Below are 21,716 nucleotides of genomic sequence, written 5' to 3' on the forward strand. Positions count from 1 at the left end.
CCACAGAGGCATTCTGTAATCATGCGATGATACTGCCATGTAATCAGACACATACATACATGGTGTACATTTTGCTATTGTTAGGAGGCTAAAGGACCTGTGTCACCTTGGTTACATGATATACGGAACATGGGGAGGAGTAGATTGGAAGGGCTGGTCGAGCAGGACAAGCCTTCTCTGATGCCAAGGAATATAAGATAAAGATGATTTATGGCAAACAAATTTTAGCTAAAAGAATTTTGTCAGTTAGTTAATAGGGCTCTATAAGAAGATGTCCCTAGCTGTATTTGTGAAAATGTGGTGACAGGTTCCCTTTAATGTAATAATGAAATTATCAGTGTCTGTTACAGTACTATTTGCACTTATTTTATAATATAATATAATATTCTCAGTTGTGTTTGGGAACCATGTAATGAATTTTATTAATCATAAATGAAACAATGTAACTCCTGCCTTTTTATTAAGCATACTGTAATGAAACAATGTAATGTCTACCTTTTTATTAATCATATATGAAACAATGTAACCCCTGCCTTTTTGTAAAAATACTCTAATGAAAGAATGGATCTTCTGCCTCTGCGCAGAAGTTACATTGTTTCATTTTAGTTTAATAAAGCTAATTACATGAAACACAACTGAAAATATTAAAAAATATTTGCATTTCTGCCTTCAAGCTGGTTTTAATAAAAGTGTAATACAGTTTTAATTTAGTATATTAAAGTTTTTGTTTCTGCCCCCCTTCCCCATTTGCTACTATTGCTAGAGTTGTAGTTATTTGGCAGCTACATGCATCACATCCTCCGCCCCTTTACTTTATTTCACAAGTTGAGAGTCTGTATCTTGTCTGTATATATCTCTCTAGTTCCTTACTTTTTGCAATGGACCAATGTACTATACTTCTCCTTTGATACAGTTACATCAGAGATCAAAATTAGATAACAATTTATGATCGCTTGATTTTTTTCAGAAATAATGCAATCAAGATTTTTTATAAGAGTGACACCATGCCACTAGAACAGTGTTTTAGTAAATTATAAAAGTATATGAATATAAAAACTTCATTTTGCAAAAAAGGTGATGATCATAATTATAGAACAATGTAATGACTGTAGCACAGAGAAAGATCAGAATTTAATTTTCTGAAGGTCACACTAGTCACCAATCAGTAGGAAGTGTTTGGGCCTTTGCTTTAACCCCTTAACGCTCTGCGCCGTAGCTCTACGGCGCAGAGGTATAAGGGATGTATGAAGAGGGCTCACGGGCTGAGTCCTCTTCATACAAAGGTGGGGGTTTTTGCAAAATGCATAAAACCCCCACCGCTAATAACCGCGGTCGGTGCTAGCACCGATCGCGGCTATTAACCCCCCCGTTGCCGCCGGCAAAGTCGCCGGCGGCAAAGTCGCCGGCGGCATTTAAAAGACGGCGGCGCGCGGGCGCCGCCATCTTTTTTTCGATCGCCACGCCCCCGAACATCATCGGGGGGCGGCGATCGGTTGTCATGGTAGCCTCGTGTCTTCTTTTGACACGAGGCTATCTGGCAGCTGCAGATTCGTTACAATGAGCCAGTGGCTCATTGTAATGAATGTGCTGCAAAAATGCCATATATTGCAATACAGAAGTATTGCAGTATATGGTAGCAGCGATCTGACCATCTAGGGTTAATGTACCCTAGATGGTCTAAAAGATAGTGAAAAAAAAAAGAAAAAAAAAAGTTTAAAAAATAAAAAAAATTAATAAAATATTAAAAGTTCAAATCACCCCCCTTTCCCTAGAACGGATATAAAACATAATAAACAGTAAAAATCACAAACATATTAGGTATCGCCGCGTCCCAAAATGCCCGATCTATCAAAATATAAAAACGGTTACGGCCGGCGGTGACCTCCGAGGCGGGAAATGGCGCCCAAATGTCCGAAATGCGACTTTTACACCTTTTTACATAACATAAAAAATGAACTAAAAAATGATCAAAATATCGCACAGACCTCAAAATGGAAGCAATGAAAACGTCGCCTCATTTCGCAAAAAATGACCCCTCACACATCTCCGTGCGCCAAAGTATGAAAAAGTTATTAGCGTCAGAAGATGGCAAAAAAATTTTTTTCTTTTTTGTACACATTCGTTTAATTTTTGAAAATGTATTAAAACACAATAAAACCTATATAAATTTGGTATCACCGCGATCGCACCGAACCAAAGAATAAAGTAGGCATGTTATTTGGAGCGAAGAGTGAAAGTCGTAAAAACTGAGCCCACAAGAACGTGACGCACGTGACGTTTTTTTTCAATTTTTCCACATTTGGAATTTTTTTTCAGCTACGCAGTACACGGCATGTTAAAATAAATAACATCACGGGAAAGTAAAATTTGTTACGCACAAAATAAGCCCTCACACAGGTCTGTACACGGAAAAATGAAAAAGTTATGGATTTTTGAAGTTGGAGAGCGAGAAATCGGCCGAAAAACCCTGCGTCCTTAAGGGGTTAAATGACTTTGGCTTCTGCAGCCAAAACGACATCACTAGTACTTCACTCTGCTGTGATTTTGTCCCCTCTACTTCCACAGTTCTGTGACTGTTGTAGATTTCTTGGCCATAAAAAGGATTTTCCAGAGGTTTTCTGTCGGGTTTAGGTCAGGACTCAGGGCTGGCCATTTCATTGTTTCAGTGTTTTAAATTTCAGTTAACCGCTTACCAGTTTTGCTGTGTGACAGGGGACATTGTCCTCCATGAAAATTGTTGGTTGATTGAGTTATGAACACAAGGAAGGAACCAAATGTTGTTGAAGAAGGTTCTGATACACACTTGCATTCACTCTGCCATGTAGGTGTACAAGAGGTCCAACTCCTGCTGCAGAAAACATTCCCCAAACCATGACTCTTCCTCCACCACCCTTCACTTACTTCTATACAAACTTTAAATTCAGACTTTACCCAGTTTATGGACAAACATAATTGGTCTTATTTACTAAGGGTCCACGAATCGCATTTCTGTTGGACTGTTTGTGGTATTCAGGATTTGTGCCACTGGGACAGCTATTTCAAAGGGGATTGTGTCGCACTCCGGCTTTCATGCAACAGAAATCGGGTTGTGGGCCGCCGGACAATCTGACTGATTCGGACTGAGCACAGAATTTAAGATTAATATTGTGTTGCAGGCAATGCACTTACATACAACACATGCAGGATATCGGGCGCACATTGTTAGTGAATCGCGGCACAGTGCATTGTCGTCAGACAATGTAGGTCCCACGGTCCCCGTTGGACCCTGCAATTCTCATGATATGTGGGTTCTCATCACTGAGACCACCACTGATAGGCAAGTTAGGCCCTATCCTGTGGGCCTTTAATGGCACATGTACACATAGAACTAGTTCTGCAGAAAGAACATAGCAAGGTGTATCTTTTTTTTTATATTACATGATAGCAGTTGGAAGATTTGTATAATTGTTTATTTTATGTCTTTGACACGTATGCAGACCATCAACTTTTACTTTCACTGGAGCCTGCAATTGTTCTACAATTTATTATTTGTACTTTATCTCCATTCATTATTTTATGATTTATGTACATAAAAATGGAGGTTATCAGTAATATCCTGATGAAAGGTTGTTGGTTGTGTGTAATACCTTATCTAATTAGCACATACTTCTATTATTACCTCAAAAGCGGTGAGATTCAAGTATTGTAAGACATAGTCAATAGAAGGATGTGTACACAAGCTTGTATATGTGGCACTAGGATCTTTCTACTTCCATCTGTTCTGTATATGGAAAACTGTTATACTGTAACACCCATTGCCATCGTCTTTCTCTAAATGCGGCTTAGGGTGTGTTCATTGTCTTTTTTTGTTTTGACTTCATATTACTAGTGTGAACTGTGATTTATATTGCTGGCTGTATGGAGACTAATTGCACCACACCGATTTCCTCTGCAACTCTGCCCTGGTCTACCAATAGTTAAAGGGATTGTCCAGGTTTAATAAAAAAAGATATAAATGCCCGGGGGGAGGGTGTGTTGGGGGATAAGAAAACAAGAAAGAGCTTAAACTTACCTTTGCCAGCCCTCCTGTTTCCAGTCAGGCACTCAGGCAAGTGCGTCTGTTTTGTCCACTGATGTGACAACATCCGCTCTCTGAATCTAATGCTGTGTCCAGTGCACGGCAGTGGTCTGGTCGGTGTGCATCTATAAACAAACAGAGACGGTGCAGGACAACAGGAGCACTGGCAAAGGTAAGTATAAGCTTAAAATTACACATGGACATATAACCGTGGTAAAATGGGCCTGACAGTGCTGGATCCTTTTGACCTTCTGACGATAAGATGCAGGCACTAGGGTGCACTGATGTGTTAGATCCCTTCACCAAACTTCTGTACAACCTCCCCCATCTGCTATGAGTATGAGTAGTACTAGGCTTCAAGTTTGACATTACAGCAGAGGGAAAGAGCTAATTGAGCAGTTTAAATGCATAATTCAAAGAAGCCACAGCACAAACCAGCAGTGTGCTTCTTAAAGTAAATTTACCATCAAAATCCAGCATGATAAATCAAGGGCACTTCCCATAGATCTAGACACTGTAACTGTGGTTATCTTCTTATATGTGTTATCCATAACCTCCTCCCTTCTAAATTAAACTTTTAGAATTATGCCAATGAGCCAGAAGGGCTCTGGGGGACGTTACCAGAGCACTTGTGCTGCAGCATGGGCTGTTACACTGTTTCACCCTACCCCTCTGCTCCCTCAGCACACCCCATATGTGTTACTGGCCCAGGCTTTCTAAGCAGTTTGCAGTCTGTCCACATTTACTAAAAACAGTGCAAACTGCCTGTGTATAGTGCAGAGTGCGCCAGATTCATGAATTGTGGTGCACATTCTTCACGAACCTGGTGCTCCCTGCACTGCTCCGATAGAGTACACCCCTTTTTTCTTGGTGCACTTATAACATGGGGCATGCAATACACGTTTTTGCATGATAAATGTGAGGCATGGTCTGACAGACATGTGTCTTCTTAAATACATGTGCATGTAGTTTGCACAATCCATTTTTTTAAGGACCACACAATTGCTCAACCTGATCCAAAATTCTGTATATGGAGGGATTTTATTGAACACTTGATAATGTTTGAAGGGGCTTGATGTTGATACAGCAGTGGTGAGACTATCATTAAATATAGATTATGATAAGTCAAATGTTAAGTATGCCCTGGTAATCTATACAAGTTAAATATTAAAGTCAAGTACAACTCATACTACAATTGCCGGGATAAAACATAAAAACAGACAGTGCCGTCACCCTAGTATGGACAGCACCTAGATCTCCACATTTCTTGCACAAGCTATTGCCTACCTCAACACCTGGAGATGTCTACAGGGATAGTGAAAGTGGGAAATAGAACCATGGTTTGGCAGAGCGATGAGAGCAAGTAACTCTAATAGCTGTAAAAAAGAGTAGGGTTTTAATAAATATAAGCCTGCCTTTGTACTTACTAGTAGAATACTCTGCCTGTATAGCACAAGCTTTCCAGAATAAATGCGGAATTTAATTAGAATCTCAGTAGGACATGTTTTTAATTAAAATGGAAACAACATTCATTAATTAAATATGTTTCAAAAATGTGTATCAATCCTCTCCCTAGAATATGTTGAAAAACAACACTTTAAATAATAACACTTCAAAAGCGCCACCCTTTATGTCGCTGAATTAAATACACAGTTTTCCTATGCTCTGGGAATAATTTCAGTCTCCATTTTCTTAAATGAACACACTGTTATTACCCCTGGTAAGGAACATTTAATCCTCAATAGTAATAATTCTTACACAATGGAGAATGTAACATTGCGAAATGTCTGACTTTTTGGGGGGCAGAACCACCCTACTGCATTTATTACCTCAGGCTCACTTATGTAGTGCAGTTGGTGCAGGTCAAACCCTGAACAATGTTTATCATATAAGAATATGATATATATTATGATAATATGACTACTCTGGAAATATGAAACCCCATGCAAGCATCAATTAGGACATTTATATATATAATTATATTTTAAATATAGGAATTTATTTGTTTGTTGAAGGAACTTTGGAGGTGCTTGCCTGTGTTTCTGTGTTGCTATTACCTGGGTTTGTTCCAAACCTTTCTTTAACCCCTACGGGACTCAGCCTCTTTTGGCCTTAAGGACGCGGCCCCATTTTTCAAATCTGCCCTGTATCACTATAAGTGGTTATAGCTTTGGAACGCTATGAGATATCCAGGGGATTTTGAGATTGTTTTCTCGTGACACATTGTACTTCAGATACCCCATATGTGGTGATAACCTGCTGTATGGGCGCCCTTGCCGGGCATAGAAGAGAAGGAGGCGCCATGCAGAGCAGATTTACTATGTCACATTGTACAGGCAATAATTTTTTTCTTATTTTAATGTGGACCTATAGCGGCTTATTTCTTTTGCCACATGAGATGCACTTTTCTGGTAGGTAATTTTGGGGCATCTATAGCTAATTGGTGAGATTTTATAAACTGTTATAAACTTTGTTGGTGGAGGAAATGAAAATCATCAATTTTTAGGAAAATTTGTATGTTTTTTTCTTTTTGGTCGTTAACCATACCATAAAAATAGTATATTATTTTTACTCTATGGGTCGCCACGATTACGAAAAGACCTCATTTATATAGATTTTTTATTTTTTCCCATTTTTACTGAATAAAAAGTCATTTGGCAAAAATGTTGTTAATTTTAGCATCACCGTCTTTCATATGCATAACTTTTTTATTTTTCGCCTCACAAATCTGTTTAAGGGCTTATTTTTTGCGAGAAGGATTGTTCTTTTTAGTGGTCTTATTTTAGAGTGCATAACATTTTTTAAATCACTTTTTAGAGCATTTTTTATAGGGTATTAATTAAAAATTATCTTTTCTTTTGAGCTTTTTTGTTTTTTTTTTAACGGGGTTCACTTTGCGGTTCTAATAATGATTCTGTTTTATTATGCAGATTGTTACGGACGCAGGGATACCAAATATGTGGAGGTTTTGTGTATTTTATTCAATTGTACTGAATGAAAACTAATTTGAAGATAATCTTGTGCATTTTAGCATCACCATCTTTTCATATGCATAACTTTTTTATTTTTCGGCTGACAAATCTGTTTAAGGGCTTATTTTTTGCAAGGAGAGTTGCTCTTTTGAGTGGGCTTACTTTACAGTGCATAACATTTTTTAAATCACTTTTTAGAGCATTTTTTATAGGGTATTAATTAAAAATGATCTTTTTTCGCAACGTTTTTGCGCTTTTTTTTCTCCAGCGTTTACCGTGCGGGTCCAGTAACAATTCTGTTTTATTATACAGATTGTTACGGACGCGGAAATACCAAATATGCAGGGTTTTTTGTGTTTTTGTGTTTTTTATACTTTATTAAGTGTTTTTATGCGAAAGTGACATTTTAGGGGCTTATATTTTAATGTATTTATTTTTTATTTATTCTAATGTGTAGTGTTCAGTGTTCTTCACTTTTTTTACTTATACTGACTTGAACTTGACCGCGGCGTGTAAGGGGTTAGCAACCGCGATCGGAGTCGGCTCCGATCACGGGTGTTAGCGCAGGCTGTCAGCTGTACTAGACAGCTGACAGCCACTGCTTCTGGTGCCGGCTCCGTTCGTGAGCGAGTGCCAGAAGCAGGACGTTATAGCACGTCCCCGTGCGCTAAGCATCTAGCCCCGGGGACGTACTATAACGTCCTGGTGCACCTAGGGGTTAATAAACTGCAAACAGAGCAGATATTTAGTAAAAGATTCACAAATCAAATCCAGACCTTAACCCCTTCCCGATGCGCGCCGTACTAGTACGGCATGCGCCGGGTCCTGGTGCATGGAGAGGGCTCGCGGGCCGAGCCCTCTCCATAGCCGGTAAGTCTTTGCTGCATATTGCAGCAAAGGCTTACCGGTAACACCCGCGATCGGTGCTAGCACCGATCGCGGGTGTTTTCACTTCGATCGCCGCCGGCAATGCTGCTGGCGGCTTCAAAGAGATGGCGCCGCATGGGCGTCGCCGTCTTGTCGTGGATCGCCGTGATACCCAATTCCTCCAGAGTGCACTGATACCCTATATGTGGTGGTAACCTGCTGTATGGGCGCACGGCCGGGCTTAGAAGGGAAGGAGGCGCCATCCAGAGCAGATTTGCTATGTCACATTGTACAGGCAATATTTTCTTTCTTTTTTTAATGTGGACCTATAGGGGCTTATTTCTTTTGCCACATGAGATGCACTTTTCTGGTAGGTAATTTTGGGGCATCTATAGCTAATTGGTGAGATTTTATTAACTCTTTGTTGGTGGAGGAAATGAAAATCATCAATTTTTAGGAAAATTTGTATGTTTTTTTCTTTTTGGTCGTTAACCATACCATAAAAATAGTATATTATTTTTACTCTATGGGTCGCCACGATTACGAAAAGACCTCATTTATATAGATTTTTTATTTTTTCCCATTTTTACTGAATAAAAAGTCATTTGGCAAAAATGTTGTTAATTTTAGCATCACCGTCTTTCATATGCATAACTTTTTTATTTTTCGCCTCACAAATCTGTTTAAGGGCTTATTTTTTGCGAGAAGGATTGTTCTTTTTAGTGGTCTTATTTTAGAGTGCATAACATTTTTTAAATTACTTTTTAGAGCATTTTTTATAGGGTATTAATTAAAAATTATCTTTTTTTTTGGAGCTTTTTTTGTTTTTTTTTTAACGGGGTTCACTTTGCGGTTCTAATAATGATTCTGTTTTATTATGCAGATTGTTACGGACGCAGGAATACCAAATATGTGGAGGTTTTGTGTATTTTATTCAATTGTACTGAATGAAAACTAATTTGAAGATAATCTTGTTCATTTTAGCATCACCATCTTTTCATGTGCATAACTTTTTTATTTTTCGGCTGACAAATCTGGTTAAGGGCTTATTTTTTGCAAGGAGAGTTGCTCTTTTGAGTGGGCTTACTTTACAGTGCATAACATTTTTTAAATCACTTTTTAGAGCATTTTTTATAGGGTATTAATTAAAAATGATCTTTTTTCGCAACGTTTTTGCGCTTTTTTTCTCCAGCGTTTACCGTGCGGGTCCAGTAACAATTCTGTTTTATTATACAGATTGTTACGGACGCGGAAATACCAAATATGCAGGGTTTTTTGTGTTTTTGTGTTTTTTATACTTTATTAAGTGTTTTTATGCGAAAGTGACATTTTAGGGGCTTATATGTTAATGTATTTATTTTTTATTTATTCTAATGTGTAGTGTTCAGTGTTCTTCACTTTTTTTACTTATACTGACTTGAACTTGACCGCGGCGTGTAAGGGGTTAGCAACCGCGATCGGAGTCGGCTCCGATCACGGGTGTTAGCGCAGGCTGTCAGCTGTACTAGACAGCTGACAGCCACTGCTTCTGGTGCCGGCTCCGTTCGTGAGCGAGTGCCAGAAGCAGGACGTTATAGCACATCCCCGTGCGCTAAGCATCTAGCCCCGGGGACGTACTATAACGTCCTGGTGCACCTAGGGGTTAATAAACTGCAAACAGAGCAGATATTTAGTAAAAGATTCACAAATCAAATCCAGACCTTAACCCCTTCCCGATGCGCGCCGTACTAGTACGGCATGCGCCGGGTCCTGGTGCATGGAGAGGGCTCGCGGGCCGAGCCCTCTCCATAGCCGGTAAGTCTTTGCTGCATATTGCAGCAAAGGCTTACCGGTAACACCCGCGATCGGTGCTAGCACCGATCGCGGGTGTTTTCACTTCGATCGCCGCCGGCAATGCTGCTGGCGGCTTCAAAGAGATGGCGCCGCATGGCCGTCGCCATCTTGTCGTGGATCGCCGCTCCCCGATGACGTCACAGGGAGCGGCGATCCGTTGCTATGGTGGCCTCGGGTGTTCCGAATACCCGAGGCTACTTCTTTTTAACCCATGCATTACAATGTGCTAATTGCACATTGTAATGCATGGGGAGTAAAATCCACATATACTGCCATACTGTAGTATGGCAGTATATGATAGGATCGATCAGACTACCTAGGGTTAGAGTACCCTAGGGAGTCTGAAAAATAGTAAAAGTAAAAAAAAAAAAAAAATTATAATAAAAAAAACTAAAAATTCAAATCACCCCCCTTTCCCTAGAACTGATATAAAAATAAGTAAACAGTAAAAATCATAAACACATTAGGTATCGCCACGTCCAAAAATGCCTGATCTATCAAAATATAATAAAGTTTTTTCACTACGTTTAACCCCATAACGGAAAATAGCGTCCAAAGTCGAAAATGGCATTTTTTTGCCATTTTGAAAAATATCAAAAAATGAATAAAAAGTGATCAAAAGGTCGCACAGTCCCAAAAATTATAGTAATGAAAACGCCATTAAAATTCGCAAAAAATGACACTATCCACAGCTCCGTACACCAAAGTATGAAAAAGTTATTGGCCCCAGAAGATGGCAAAATAAAAAAAAAATATTTTGTACAGGAGGTTTTAATTTTTTTAAATGTATGAAAACATTATAAAACCTATACAAATTTGGTATCCACATGATCGCACCGACCAAAAGAATAAAGTAGACATGTCATTTGGGACGCAAAGTGAAAGCTGTAAAATCCAAGCCCACAAGAAAACGTCACAAATGTGGTTTTTCACCATTTTCACTACATTTGGAATTTTTTTCCCGCTTCCCAGTACACGCCATGGAATATTAAATACCGTCACTATGAAGTGCAATTTGTTACGCAGAAAATAAGCCATAACACAGCTCTTTATGTGGAAAAATAAAAAAGTTATAGCTTTTTGAAGTTGGTGAGTGAAAAATGGAAGTGAAAAAACTAAAAAAGGCCAAGTCGTTAAGGGGTTAAGGAGCTTGGCTACCTTACTTTATGTTTTTTCTAATGTTTTTATTAGTGTGTGGTGGTGGGGGATTTACCAAAATACATCTGATAAAAGTTCAGCTCCGCTTTCTTGATATGTGACTTGTTATTCAGCCAGACATTCCAGACCATACAATGGCTGCAGATAGAGGGTCATGTGATCTCTGCGTCCATGAGAAAGAACCTTATGATAGTATCATTACATGACCCTCCATCTTAGGCCATTTTATGGACAAGAATGTCTGGCTGATGAGGTAAAAGACAGGAGGCTTCAATTTTCATATTAAAAAAAGCAGAACGTTTAATAGATGTATATGGTAAATTACCTAATATTCTGCCCCACACACTAAGGCTACATTCAGACGACCGATGTGGGATGTATATACGGCCACCGTATATACGCCCCTTAAAGGTCAGAAAAGGGCGCACGTAGCGCTACAGCTCTGCACACATGCGGCACCGCTCCGTACCCCGGAAAAGATAGGACATGTCCAGCGCTGTGCGCCGTATATATCTCTATGGAGAGGGGTGGGGGAGCAGAGCTTACCCCTTCCTTCTCTCCCGTGTGCCCATGTGTACCCGTTGTGCACATGTTCTTCTTAATGTAGCCTTACATATTCATTACAAGAACATAAGTGACCAGCCCCACAAAAAAAAAACCATTACAGCCTGTGAAGCTATAGCACGGATATAGCACGGATTATAGCATAATTTTAAAAGTTTTTAAAAGATTTTAACAAGTAAGAAGATTACCACACCTGGATCTATGAGTAAGTGTCCCTGGTTTATAAAGTTTGATGGTAGATTTCATTTTAGAAAATAGGTACATTTTTATCCACTCCAACTTTATCTTTAAATATAATGCATTTTAATGTAGTATTCAATAAATTCTTATGTGTCCCGTTCTCAAAGAGGAGCTGTTAGAGTGATTTGAGACTCTAAACCAGCCAAAGGTCCTTATAAACCAGTGGTTTATTGTCGCCCTTTATTTAGTCGTTCAGTGGCCATTATAAAAATTAAAAACCGTAACCGTTGCTTTCATGGAGAACTGGAAATTATTATTATTATAATATGTCACACAATAATTAATATTCATTAGTTGCTAAATAAAATAGTTAACGTTCATTTTTACTTAGTGTCAGTTAAGACTACATCTATTATTGCAGGTTAAACAAAGTTATTTCTTTTAATAAAAAAAAATCTTATTCACATGTTCAAGTTTACTGCTTATTGGAGTGGTGACAGGAAGAGCTCATGCCTTGAAAAGTGCCAAGGGAGGGCAGGGTAATAAGATATTGGCAGCATATTGTGTGCATTTTGTGGATTTTTTTCTAAACAAAAAAAAATATCTTGGCCAGTCTGTCCAACAAATACCTCTCGCTTGTTTGTGTTTTTCCAACAGAAAAACTTCTTGGCTGGGACCCAGTTGAACATAGCAATATATTGGGTGGCCAATTGGACCAACCCTTTCTCACTTGAAGAGACTATTTATTTGATCAATTAATTGGTGTCGCTCTCTCTGAGTTTATATATTTCTCTTGTGTTATGTTTTGTTGCTGTACAAGATGTCCTATGATGCTTTAGACATTTGCTCCACATCTTGATATTTGAGATGTGACAATTGTCTTCCTATATTTGGAACATAGTGAATAAACATATTAATAAAGGTACAGTACCTGTTTAGGGGATGAGAATTAAATACTAACTACAGCCTGTCACAGACTGGCCGTACAAATGATTAACCCCAAAAAAATCGCGATACACTCGTATCAAAAATCCAACACAAGATATTGTTTGGAAGAAAAAGATGGTGGTCGGCCACAGCTTTATTACTAACAATATACATAATATAATGTGGGGAACCCATACCCTTTCCCTAAACTTCACCTCGCATGCCAGGCCCCGCCTCCGCGGGGGCATATCCTAGTTGCTCCGTCAGGTGATTTGGACTAAAAGCCGAGAGGGTCAAGATTCCACCACATGCCAAGCTGTGACTACTAACGACAACATAGCATCAACACACAGAACACAAAACAGTAACCCATTAAGAGTAAGTATAATTACAAAAAAGGAAACAGAAAAAGGGGGATACAAAAAACTTAGGGAGGGTGAGTGGGTATCTCTTGAGCGCAGAGCATTCCAAAAAGGCTGGGCTAGTTCCGCGCTGAGGAATAAATATCCTTAGCAACTGCCCCCCATTGGCCAGCTAAAATAGCTGGCCACATGACCCGGGTGAAAGGGCTAGCAGGAGGGGCTGCGCTCCTAAATGTAAGGAGCACAGCCAATTCTGCAGCCCCCTGGCTTAGGCAGCCTGCGGGCTGAGCAGACTGGCCCTACGAATGATTAAACCCAAAAACTTGTCATACACCTGTACCAGAAAACCAACACAAGACATTGTTAGGAAGAGAAAGGTGGGGGTTGGCCACAGCTTTATTACTAACAATATATATGATATAATAGACCTGTAGGGAACCCAGACCCTTTCCCTAAACTTTACCTTGCATGCCAGGCCCCGCCTCCACGGGGGCATGTCCCAAATCAGGTGATTTGGACTAAAAGCCGAGAGGGTCAAGATTCCACCACAGGCCACTAGGAGAACAGTGTACCCCTACTGCACTATGGCTGCACTATTCATGCGACACAAATTTCTGTTGCGTGGAAGCCGACGCCGATGCGCCACAATCCGGTCGCACGCGCCAAAATCCTGGGGCAATTCGTCGCAAAACTGAAATATTCGGGAAACCCGACGAAAGTGCGGCGTTTGGACCCTTAGTAAATGAGCCCCATAGCACAGTTTGTACTGTTCTTACTAAATGTTCCCCAAAATGTTATTGCCAGTGGGGGCAGTAAGGCAATCTGTTCACAGTCCTATGTCATATATTGCCTATAGCAATGTGTTAATTCACACATCACAGTCATCTTGCAATTTAATAAAAATCACAGCAACAATCGTGTAAATGTAATCAATTAGTAATAGTATATGATTGATGGAATGACCTTAAACACCAATAAATTGATACCACTTCCTGCAGTGGAACGGAATCCTTTTGCACATGCTGGCCCTGTTTAAGAATTGACCTTTCTTATCTATAAAGTTCTGTCATGATGTATTGAGCCTATTCGTGACTAATAGTCAATTATACAGACTGTTTGTTAAGAAAAATGGTTTCTCACATTTTGTGCCCTGCAATCGTTATGTTAAAGATGTAGAACCTATCAATATTTATCTCCGAAATTACAATCAAATAAATACCATAGATCAACACAATCCATCAAGAAAAAATGTAAATCATTATTTATACACCAATATACAAAAAGTATTTAAAAACTAAAGACAGTGGGGGTTATTTTTTTGGAACTTTACTGCCCATCACAAAAAAGCACATTCACCAGCAGAGGACTGGAATGATTATGCAACATTTTATGGGACTTTTTGCAAAAGTCCCAAGTCATAAATCTGACTATGCATGGCCTCGCTCTAGCAATATATGTACTATAAATGTACTATAACAAAGGTAAAAAAAACATCCTTTTATGCAAGATAAACAGGTGAAAACCTATAAACTATTGCTTGCAGAGTAATATAAAGACCACATTAAAATGATACAAACCCAGTCACGCTCTCAGGCACCCCAAATTATGTTAGAGGTTACACAGCCTCAAAATCACCCCTCAAGTAAAACAGCATTGGGAAGACTTTCTACCCAATCTGCTATTTTGGAGTAAAGATAATGGGGCTCATTTACTAAGGGTCTGAACACCGCACTTTCGTTGGGTTTTCCGAATATTTCCGTTTTGCCCCGGGATTTTGGGGCGATCAGATTGTGGCGCATCACGCGACAAAAATCGGGGGCATGGCCGTCGGACAACCCGACGGATTCGGAAAAACTGGCGGAATTTCAAAAACGATTTGTGTTGCAAGATCAAGCAGTCACATGCACCGGGAAGAAGAAGGTGAACTCCGGCCGACCTCGGCGCAGCAGAAACACCTGGTGAATATCGGGCGCACGACCTTAGTGAATCCCGGCAGACCCGAATCCTCGCGAGGCAACGCGCCGTGGGATCGCAACTGGACCGGGTAAGTAAATGTTCCCCAATGTTTCTCTTTAAGCAAATTAACTACTTTGGCCACCAGAGTGTGGCTGCATATGTTGGTGCACCAGTTGTCTACTTCCTATGTATATAGCCACTGCTGCTCAGTGCTACCACTTTACACAATGATTGACATAATGGGGCAGATTTAGAGACATAGGAAGACAATGGGGCAGATTTATCAAGCAGTCTGAAAGTCAGAATATTTCCAGTTGCCCATGGCAACCAATCACAGCTCAGCTTTCATTTCACCAGTGCTCATGAATATTTTAAAGGGGAGCTGTGATTGGTTGCCATGGGCAATTGGAAATATTCTGACTTTCAGACTGCTTGATAAATCTGCCCCAATCTGTGCACAAGCAGCCACAGCCTCTCCCATGGTGAAATAAGGAATACATTTGCATAATGACAACATTGGAATTTTCTCTAAAATGACATCACAAAACAAACAAATATCAATCTTAAAACCTGTTTTGGTGCCCTACACAATGCTACTGCGGTCTGTGGGTAAATTGTAGACTCCCTTTGAGATTTTTTATGTTATTTTAGTAAGTGGGAAACTGGGTTTTGTGAACAGTAGTGCACAAATTAGAAAAGTTGCTGCAAATATGTGGTAACTGTCCAACAAGTCATCTCCAGCACTCCCTTGCCGTGGACACATTTTCTCTGGCAACTTTCGGCAGCTTGACACCCTTCCCTGATACAGCGATAGTACAGGAGACAGGTGGGTGTGCCCTGTAAATAAACAAGGGGGCCCCTTCAAAGGACTGCGGGAGCGACGGAGGAGGTGAGTAAAGGTTTTTTAAATTTTTTTCAAAAGCCCTCCTCAGCCTACCAGTTACATTTTTTTAATAGTCGGATAACCCCATAGGAATCATATTTTTGCTAGTGTTATGCAACTATAAAGGTATCCGTAAAAGGTGGCATGCACAGAAGTAATTTTTGGGTCTCACTTGCACTTACATACTAGCATTCACATAATACTAAATATATTGGGGCTCTCCTCCTTATTATTGAGATTAGGTGCTTTAGTTACACACATCCTAGTACAAAGCCATGTAATTATCATAGACAAACATTAGAAGTAGTGTGTTGGTTTCCAGTTCTTCAGTCTGTTTCAGTCAGTTCATGAATGTGTGCAGTCTCCAGAAGGCGATTTCTTGCATCATAGTTATATATGCCAGGAATATATACCGTGTATACTTGAGTATAAGCCGACCCAAGTATAAGCCAAGACCCCCAATTTTACCACAAAACCTGGGAAAACCTATTGACTCGAGTATAAGCCGAGGGTGGGAAATGCATTGGTCACAGCCTCCCCAGTATATAGCCTGCCGGACCCTGCCCAATAATATATAGCCAGCACCTGCCCCCCACTATATAGCCTGCCAGCTCATATCCCCCAGTATATAGCCAGCCCCCTGCCCCAGTATATAGCCAGCAGTGGGAGAAGCCAGAAAGGTGAGTTTTGATATATTTTTTTTTACTCGAGTATAAGCCAAGTTTGGGTTTTCAGCACATTTTTTTGTGCTGAAAAACTAGGCTTATACTCGAATATATATATATATATATATATATATATATATATACACTCACCGGCCACTTTATTAGGTACACCATGCTAGTAACGGGTTGGACCCCCTTTTGCCTTCAGAACTGCCTCAATTCAACAAGGTGCTGGAAGCATTCCTCAGAGATTTTGGTCCATATTGACATGATGGCATCACACAGTTGCCGCAGATTTGTCGGCTGCACATCCATGATGCGAATCTCCCATTCCACCACATCCCAAAGATGCTCTATTGGATTGAGATCTGGTGACTGTGGAGGCCATTTGAGTACAGTGAACTCATTGTCATGTACAAGAAACCAATCTGAGATGATTCCAGCTTTATGACATGGCGCATTATCCTGCTGAAAGTAGCCATCAGATGTTGGGTACATTGTGGTCATAAAGGGATGGACATGGTCAGCAACAATACTCAGGTAGGCTGTGGCGTTGCAACGATGCTCAATTGGTACCAAGGAGATCGAGACTCATCAGACCAGGCAACGTTTTTCCAATCTTCTACTGTCCAATTTCGATGAGCTTGTGCAAATTGTAGCCTCAGTTTCCTGTTCTTAGCTGAAAGGAGTGGCACCCGGTGTGGTCTTCTGCTGCTGTAGCCCATCTGCCTCAAAGTTCGATGTACTGTGCGTTCAGAGATGCTCTTCTGCCTACCTTGGTTGTAACGAGTGGCGATTTGAGTCACTGTTGCCTTTCTATCAGCTCGAACCAGTCTGCCCATTTTCCTCTGACCTCTGGCATCAACAAGGCATTTCCGCCCACAGAACTGCCGCTCACTGGATGTTTTTTCTTTTTTGGACCATTCTCTTTAAACCCTAGAGATGGTTGTGCGTGAAAATCCCAGTAGATCAGCAGTTTCTGAAATACTCAGACCAGCCCTTCTGGCACCAACAACCATGCCACGTTCAAAGGCACTCAAATCACCTTTCTTCCCCATACTGATGCTCGGTTTGAACTGCAGGAGATTGTCTTGACCATGTCTACATGCCTAAATGCACTGAGTTGCCGCCATGTGACTGGCTGATTAGAAATTAAGTGTTAACGAGCAGTTGGACAGGTGTACCTAATAAAGTGGCCGGTGAGTGTCAGAAGTGTCAGAATATGCCAGGAATCCCTGCTTCACTCTGGTTAAGCAGTGCTTAACTGTACTCATTGTAACAATTCAGTGATGCTGCTTATTTGGGAAGTGAAAATCATGTGCATCATATTCTATGCAACACCATGATACCCACCTCTCTATTCAAATTCATTAAGACCTCCGTTATGCCAATCTCTGAAAGTCTGTTAGGAATAAGTAGAGCACTGGCCGATCATGCATTCCACTCTATTCACAAGAGATACCTGTGAACCCTGCTTTTGTGATCATTGTTGTTGAACCACAATGATTTCCTTATGAGCAATAAATATCACTTGAGGAACAACCCTTTTTTATTGGTGTTCTTGGCAAAACATAAAAATGTAAATTTAATTCAGAATCACGGTCACGGGTGCCCCCATGAACCATGTCACGGATTGCGGGCACACCCGTGCCCCTCTCCACGACACGGCTCCCCCTGGCCCGCACCCACCTCTCCACGCTCCTGCTCCAGTCTAACCTAGGCCGCCGGCCTCCCGAACTCTGGTGAAGACCAGGTGTCGGCTAGTACCATCTCCCGTGGTGGTCCAGGGGATTCACTGACCCCGTGTCCTCATAATCACAATGCAAATGAAAGTCCATAGCTCAACTGATTATTAATGGACCCTGGACGTGGATATTGATTTACAGTAAAATACTGTTTGGAGTTTTGGGCTATTGGAAGAAAGACCTATATCTCTACATTCCTTTTATTTTTTACTAGAATTTCTGGAAATACTCCTTTTACTATACCGGCTCTGTAAAACAATCTTCTAGATGTTGATTAGCTTCTCCTACATGTTTCTGTAATAACAACGAGGACCAGTTTGTTCAAATTTTCTGTTAATTATTTAACGTCAGATTAGTACAAGCAGTTCCATGATACTTTATATCTTGACGCAATTGCAGATTGAATTAAACATTAAGAACCAATAGTTTGATAGTTGTATTTTCTAATTGCTTTTCTGTATTAGACCTAGGTGTACATTTATAGTGTGGTTACAATTTTGACAAAGTAAAACCAGGTATTTTATGTACAATTTTAATGCAGAGGGCAAACACTGGAGAATTGCCAATGATTTAACCTTTGCATTGTAACAGTTGAATTCCACACCTGGAATATGAAGTGTACATAAAACCTACTATAAAGCAGTTCCCCCCAACCTGATGAAAGCCATCCACAATAGATCTCCACTTAGTAGAGATCTATTGTGATCCCTAGTATCAATCCCAATAGTGTATTATAATACAGGTGGTTTGGACAGAAGACCATAAGCTCTAGGGGGCCACTGGCCACCAAAACCACCCACCAAATTCTACCCAAAACCACCCTACTCATGGGCCTTCACCCATGAGATTCTTTTACATCTGTTCCTGCTTTCAATAAATATGTACACAAGAGCCATTTCAGGACCTTTGATGGTCCATCCACCCCTTATCAATCCCAGAGGCAAAGGATGCCAAACAAACCAAAGAATATGTGCAAGCAGCCCTAACCAAGCAGGTAGAATTGTGGTTCAAAGGAGAATCTTCTTTATTAAAGGGTATTAAAATAGAGCCACGCAGTACAGTAAAAGTAGGTTTACCTTTCCTGTACCATTTGGTTGTATTTTAATACCCTTTTATAAAGAAAAATATTTTCCAATGAGTCACAATTCTACCTGCTGATTCTTCCTGATTAGTGCTGTTCCATATATTTTGGGATATGAAGTGGGACAGCTCTGCTGTGGGTTTTAAGCCCACAGTGTAAATCTTCTAATGCTGCAGCTACATTATATTTTTCAGCACCATGCTGGCACTGTAATTCTCTACAGGGTAGCTGTTACCTCTAAGACTGGTTTCTGACACACACAGCATTGTATAATGCTATTTTATTAGCTGAGAGAAGAAGTGTAGAAATATGATATGTCATTCCTCTTCTGATTTTGGCTTCAAAAACTGCATGAAAACAGTACCCCCAAAAATAAAACTCTAAGGCCACTTGCACATAAACGTGTGCTGTTTGTGGGCTGCAAACAAGATGCTGTAATCCTGTGTTGTAGAAAAATACAGCTCAAGCCGCAAGCTCAGGCAGGACCTGCTCTATCTTTTGTAGACCAAGCAGTCAGATGTGTGCATGAGCCCACAGAAATAACTGAGGATGTGTGTGATCCGCTGTAAAAACGGCCAGCACTCCATCTCATGTTTGTATGTATGCGCAGGGGCGTAACTTGAGGGGGTGCAGAGGTTGCGATCGCACCCGGGCCCAAGAGGTTTAGGGGGCCCTTATGGTGTTACTTTCCCATATGAGAAGACTATTACTATAAACCATACATTATAGTCGGGGGCCTGGTACAGACTTTGCATTGGGGCCCATCAGCTTCTAGTTACGCCATTGTGTATGTGGGCTAATTCACTCTCCATGCACTTTTATAGCTTTGTTGTCATAGGATGTGCTTGACACTAGGAGATTTTTCAATGATAGCTAGGACAAGTAGTGCATAGGATTGGCCTTGTGTTACCTCATTTATTACCTTCTTTATTAACTGAAAAGAACAGGGTCTTGCCTATGGAATATACATAGAGGCCTTATGGGGAAGAATTAGTGTAATGATGCATTCACACATTCTGATTTTTTAAAGCCAAAAACTAGTGTGGATCATAATGGGTGAGAAGAGAAGGTTCCTCCTCTTTTAACACTCCACTCATGGTTTGGACATCAAAAACTGCATCTGAAAAAATGAATGTGTGAACGCAACCTAAAAATTATCTTTCTTTGCAGGAAAACACTTAATGTATCTAATTATCATAAATAAATGGAAAGTTATAGCTCAAATTATGGATGACATGAAATTATGTTCTTCCTACTGACTAAATAAGGCAGACAAGTCATGAGCACATTTCTTTTTTTGACTTGTGTTTTCTTTGATATTATTATATGCCAGGACAGATCAACATATACAATTCTTTTCTTTCAGACCAATTGTATTGGACGATGTGGGTATGGACATCCCATATGATGCAGCAGAAATCAGACCAGGTAGGATATAGCATCTGTTTTTATTGTGAATATCTCTCCCAGTGATAAATTATGCAGCAAGTCACTTGTAATGTCACACATCGATTGCTGCAAAGTGGTGTGGAAAGTTATTTATAGACTTAGCAAATGACTCTCAATTGTTCTCATTACACTTGTACAGAGAAAACCAGTGTGGGTTCATTTTGACTGTTGCCAAGCTTTACCAGCCAAAGTTTTCTTTGTATTATGCTAAACAAGTTATTTTTTCAGTTTACATAGCAGATATTTTATCATATTGAAGTATTTCTAAACATAATGTAAGCACATGTTATACAAGTAACAAAAAATACTCAAAAGGTAAATCACCACGATGGCCTAACTAATATGCAATATGGGGCTATTCCCACGCATGCCACCAATAACCTTTCTTTTTATTTTCCAGCTGCCCCTTCCACGCCTAAAGTTAAACTTAGAATTATGAAAATCAGGCTGAAGTGCTTTTGTGGGGGTGGCGGGATGGGGTATAAGCAGAGCACCTCAGTGATCCAGCTCAATAGCAATAACATTGTCTTCCAGTGCCATCTCTTATACTTATCCCTCAGCTGGGTCATTCCGGTTGTGGGGAAATTGCTCTGGCAGACGGTGGGTAGTCTTGCAGGGACATGCAGGTTATAGTTTTAATCACACTTCAATGTCAAAACACAAATTCAGCCTTAACATAGGCATGAACAAAACAAAACCTGCCCCGCTGGGCACTAGCTAGAACAATAACCGGTCCTTGTCTATACGTGCACCTGGCTGCCAGGCACCCACTCTTGTCCAGCAGTTATATTCGCTGTGTGAACTCAGTCCAGCTCCAGGTAGTGCCTCTCCTACTGATTCTGGCCTGGAATCTATATCAGGTCCTTAACAAGCCCTGTGACCTGCGTCGGTGGGCCATCCAAAACCCCAGGACCGAAGCCCGGATGGAGTAGGAGTCCCACTACCAGCCTACTCCTGCTCCATAGTAAGCAGGCCCAGTACAGACTTTACAAAAGTGTCTATGCTAGCTAAGCCAAC

At 40.4% G+C, this 21,716-nt stretch overlaps 1 protein-coding gene across 10 annotated transcripts in view; it reads left to right on the plus strand.

The window, feature by feature from the left end:
* The window catches only part of PRUNE2 (prune homolog 2 with BCH domain), a 202,736-nt gene that overhangs the window by 136,614 nt on the left and 44,406 nt on the right, over positions 1 to 21,716 (plus strand). For all 10 annotated transcript variants that reach the window (XR_011855581.1, XR_011855583.1, XR_011855582.1 and 7 more), the window contains one exon: positions 20,617 to 20,678. Coding sequence is in view for 7 of the 10 variants with exons in the window: in XM_072150917.1 (XP_072007018.1) it covers positions 20,617 to 20,678 (62 nt within the window). In the remaining 3 variants the exon portion in view is untranslated. The remainder of the gene's footprint in view (positions 1 to 20,616; positions 20,679 to 21,716) is intronic.

The sequence above is a fragment of the Engystomops pustulosus genome, chromosome 1 (assembly GCF_040894005.1).
Source record: "Engystomops pustulosus chromosome 1, aEngPut4.maternal, whole genome shotgun sequence".
Classification (NCBI taxonomy): Eukaryota; Metazoa; Chordata; class Amphibia; order Anura; family Leptodactylidae; genus Engystomops; species Engystomops pustulosus.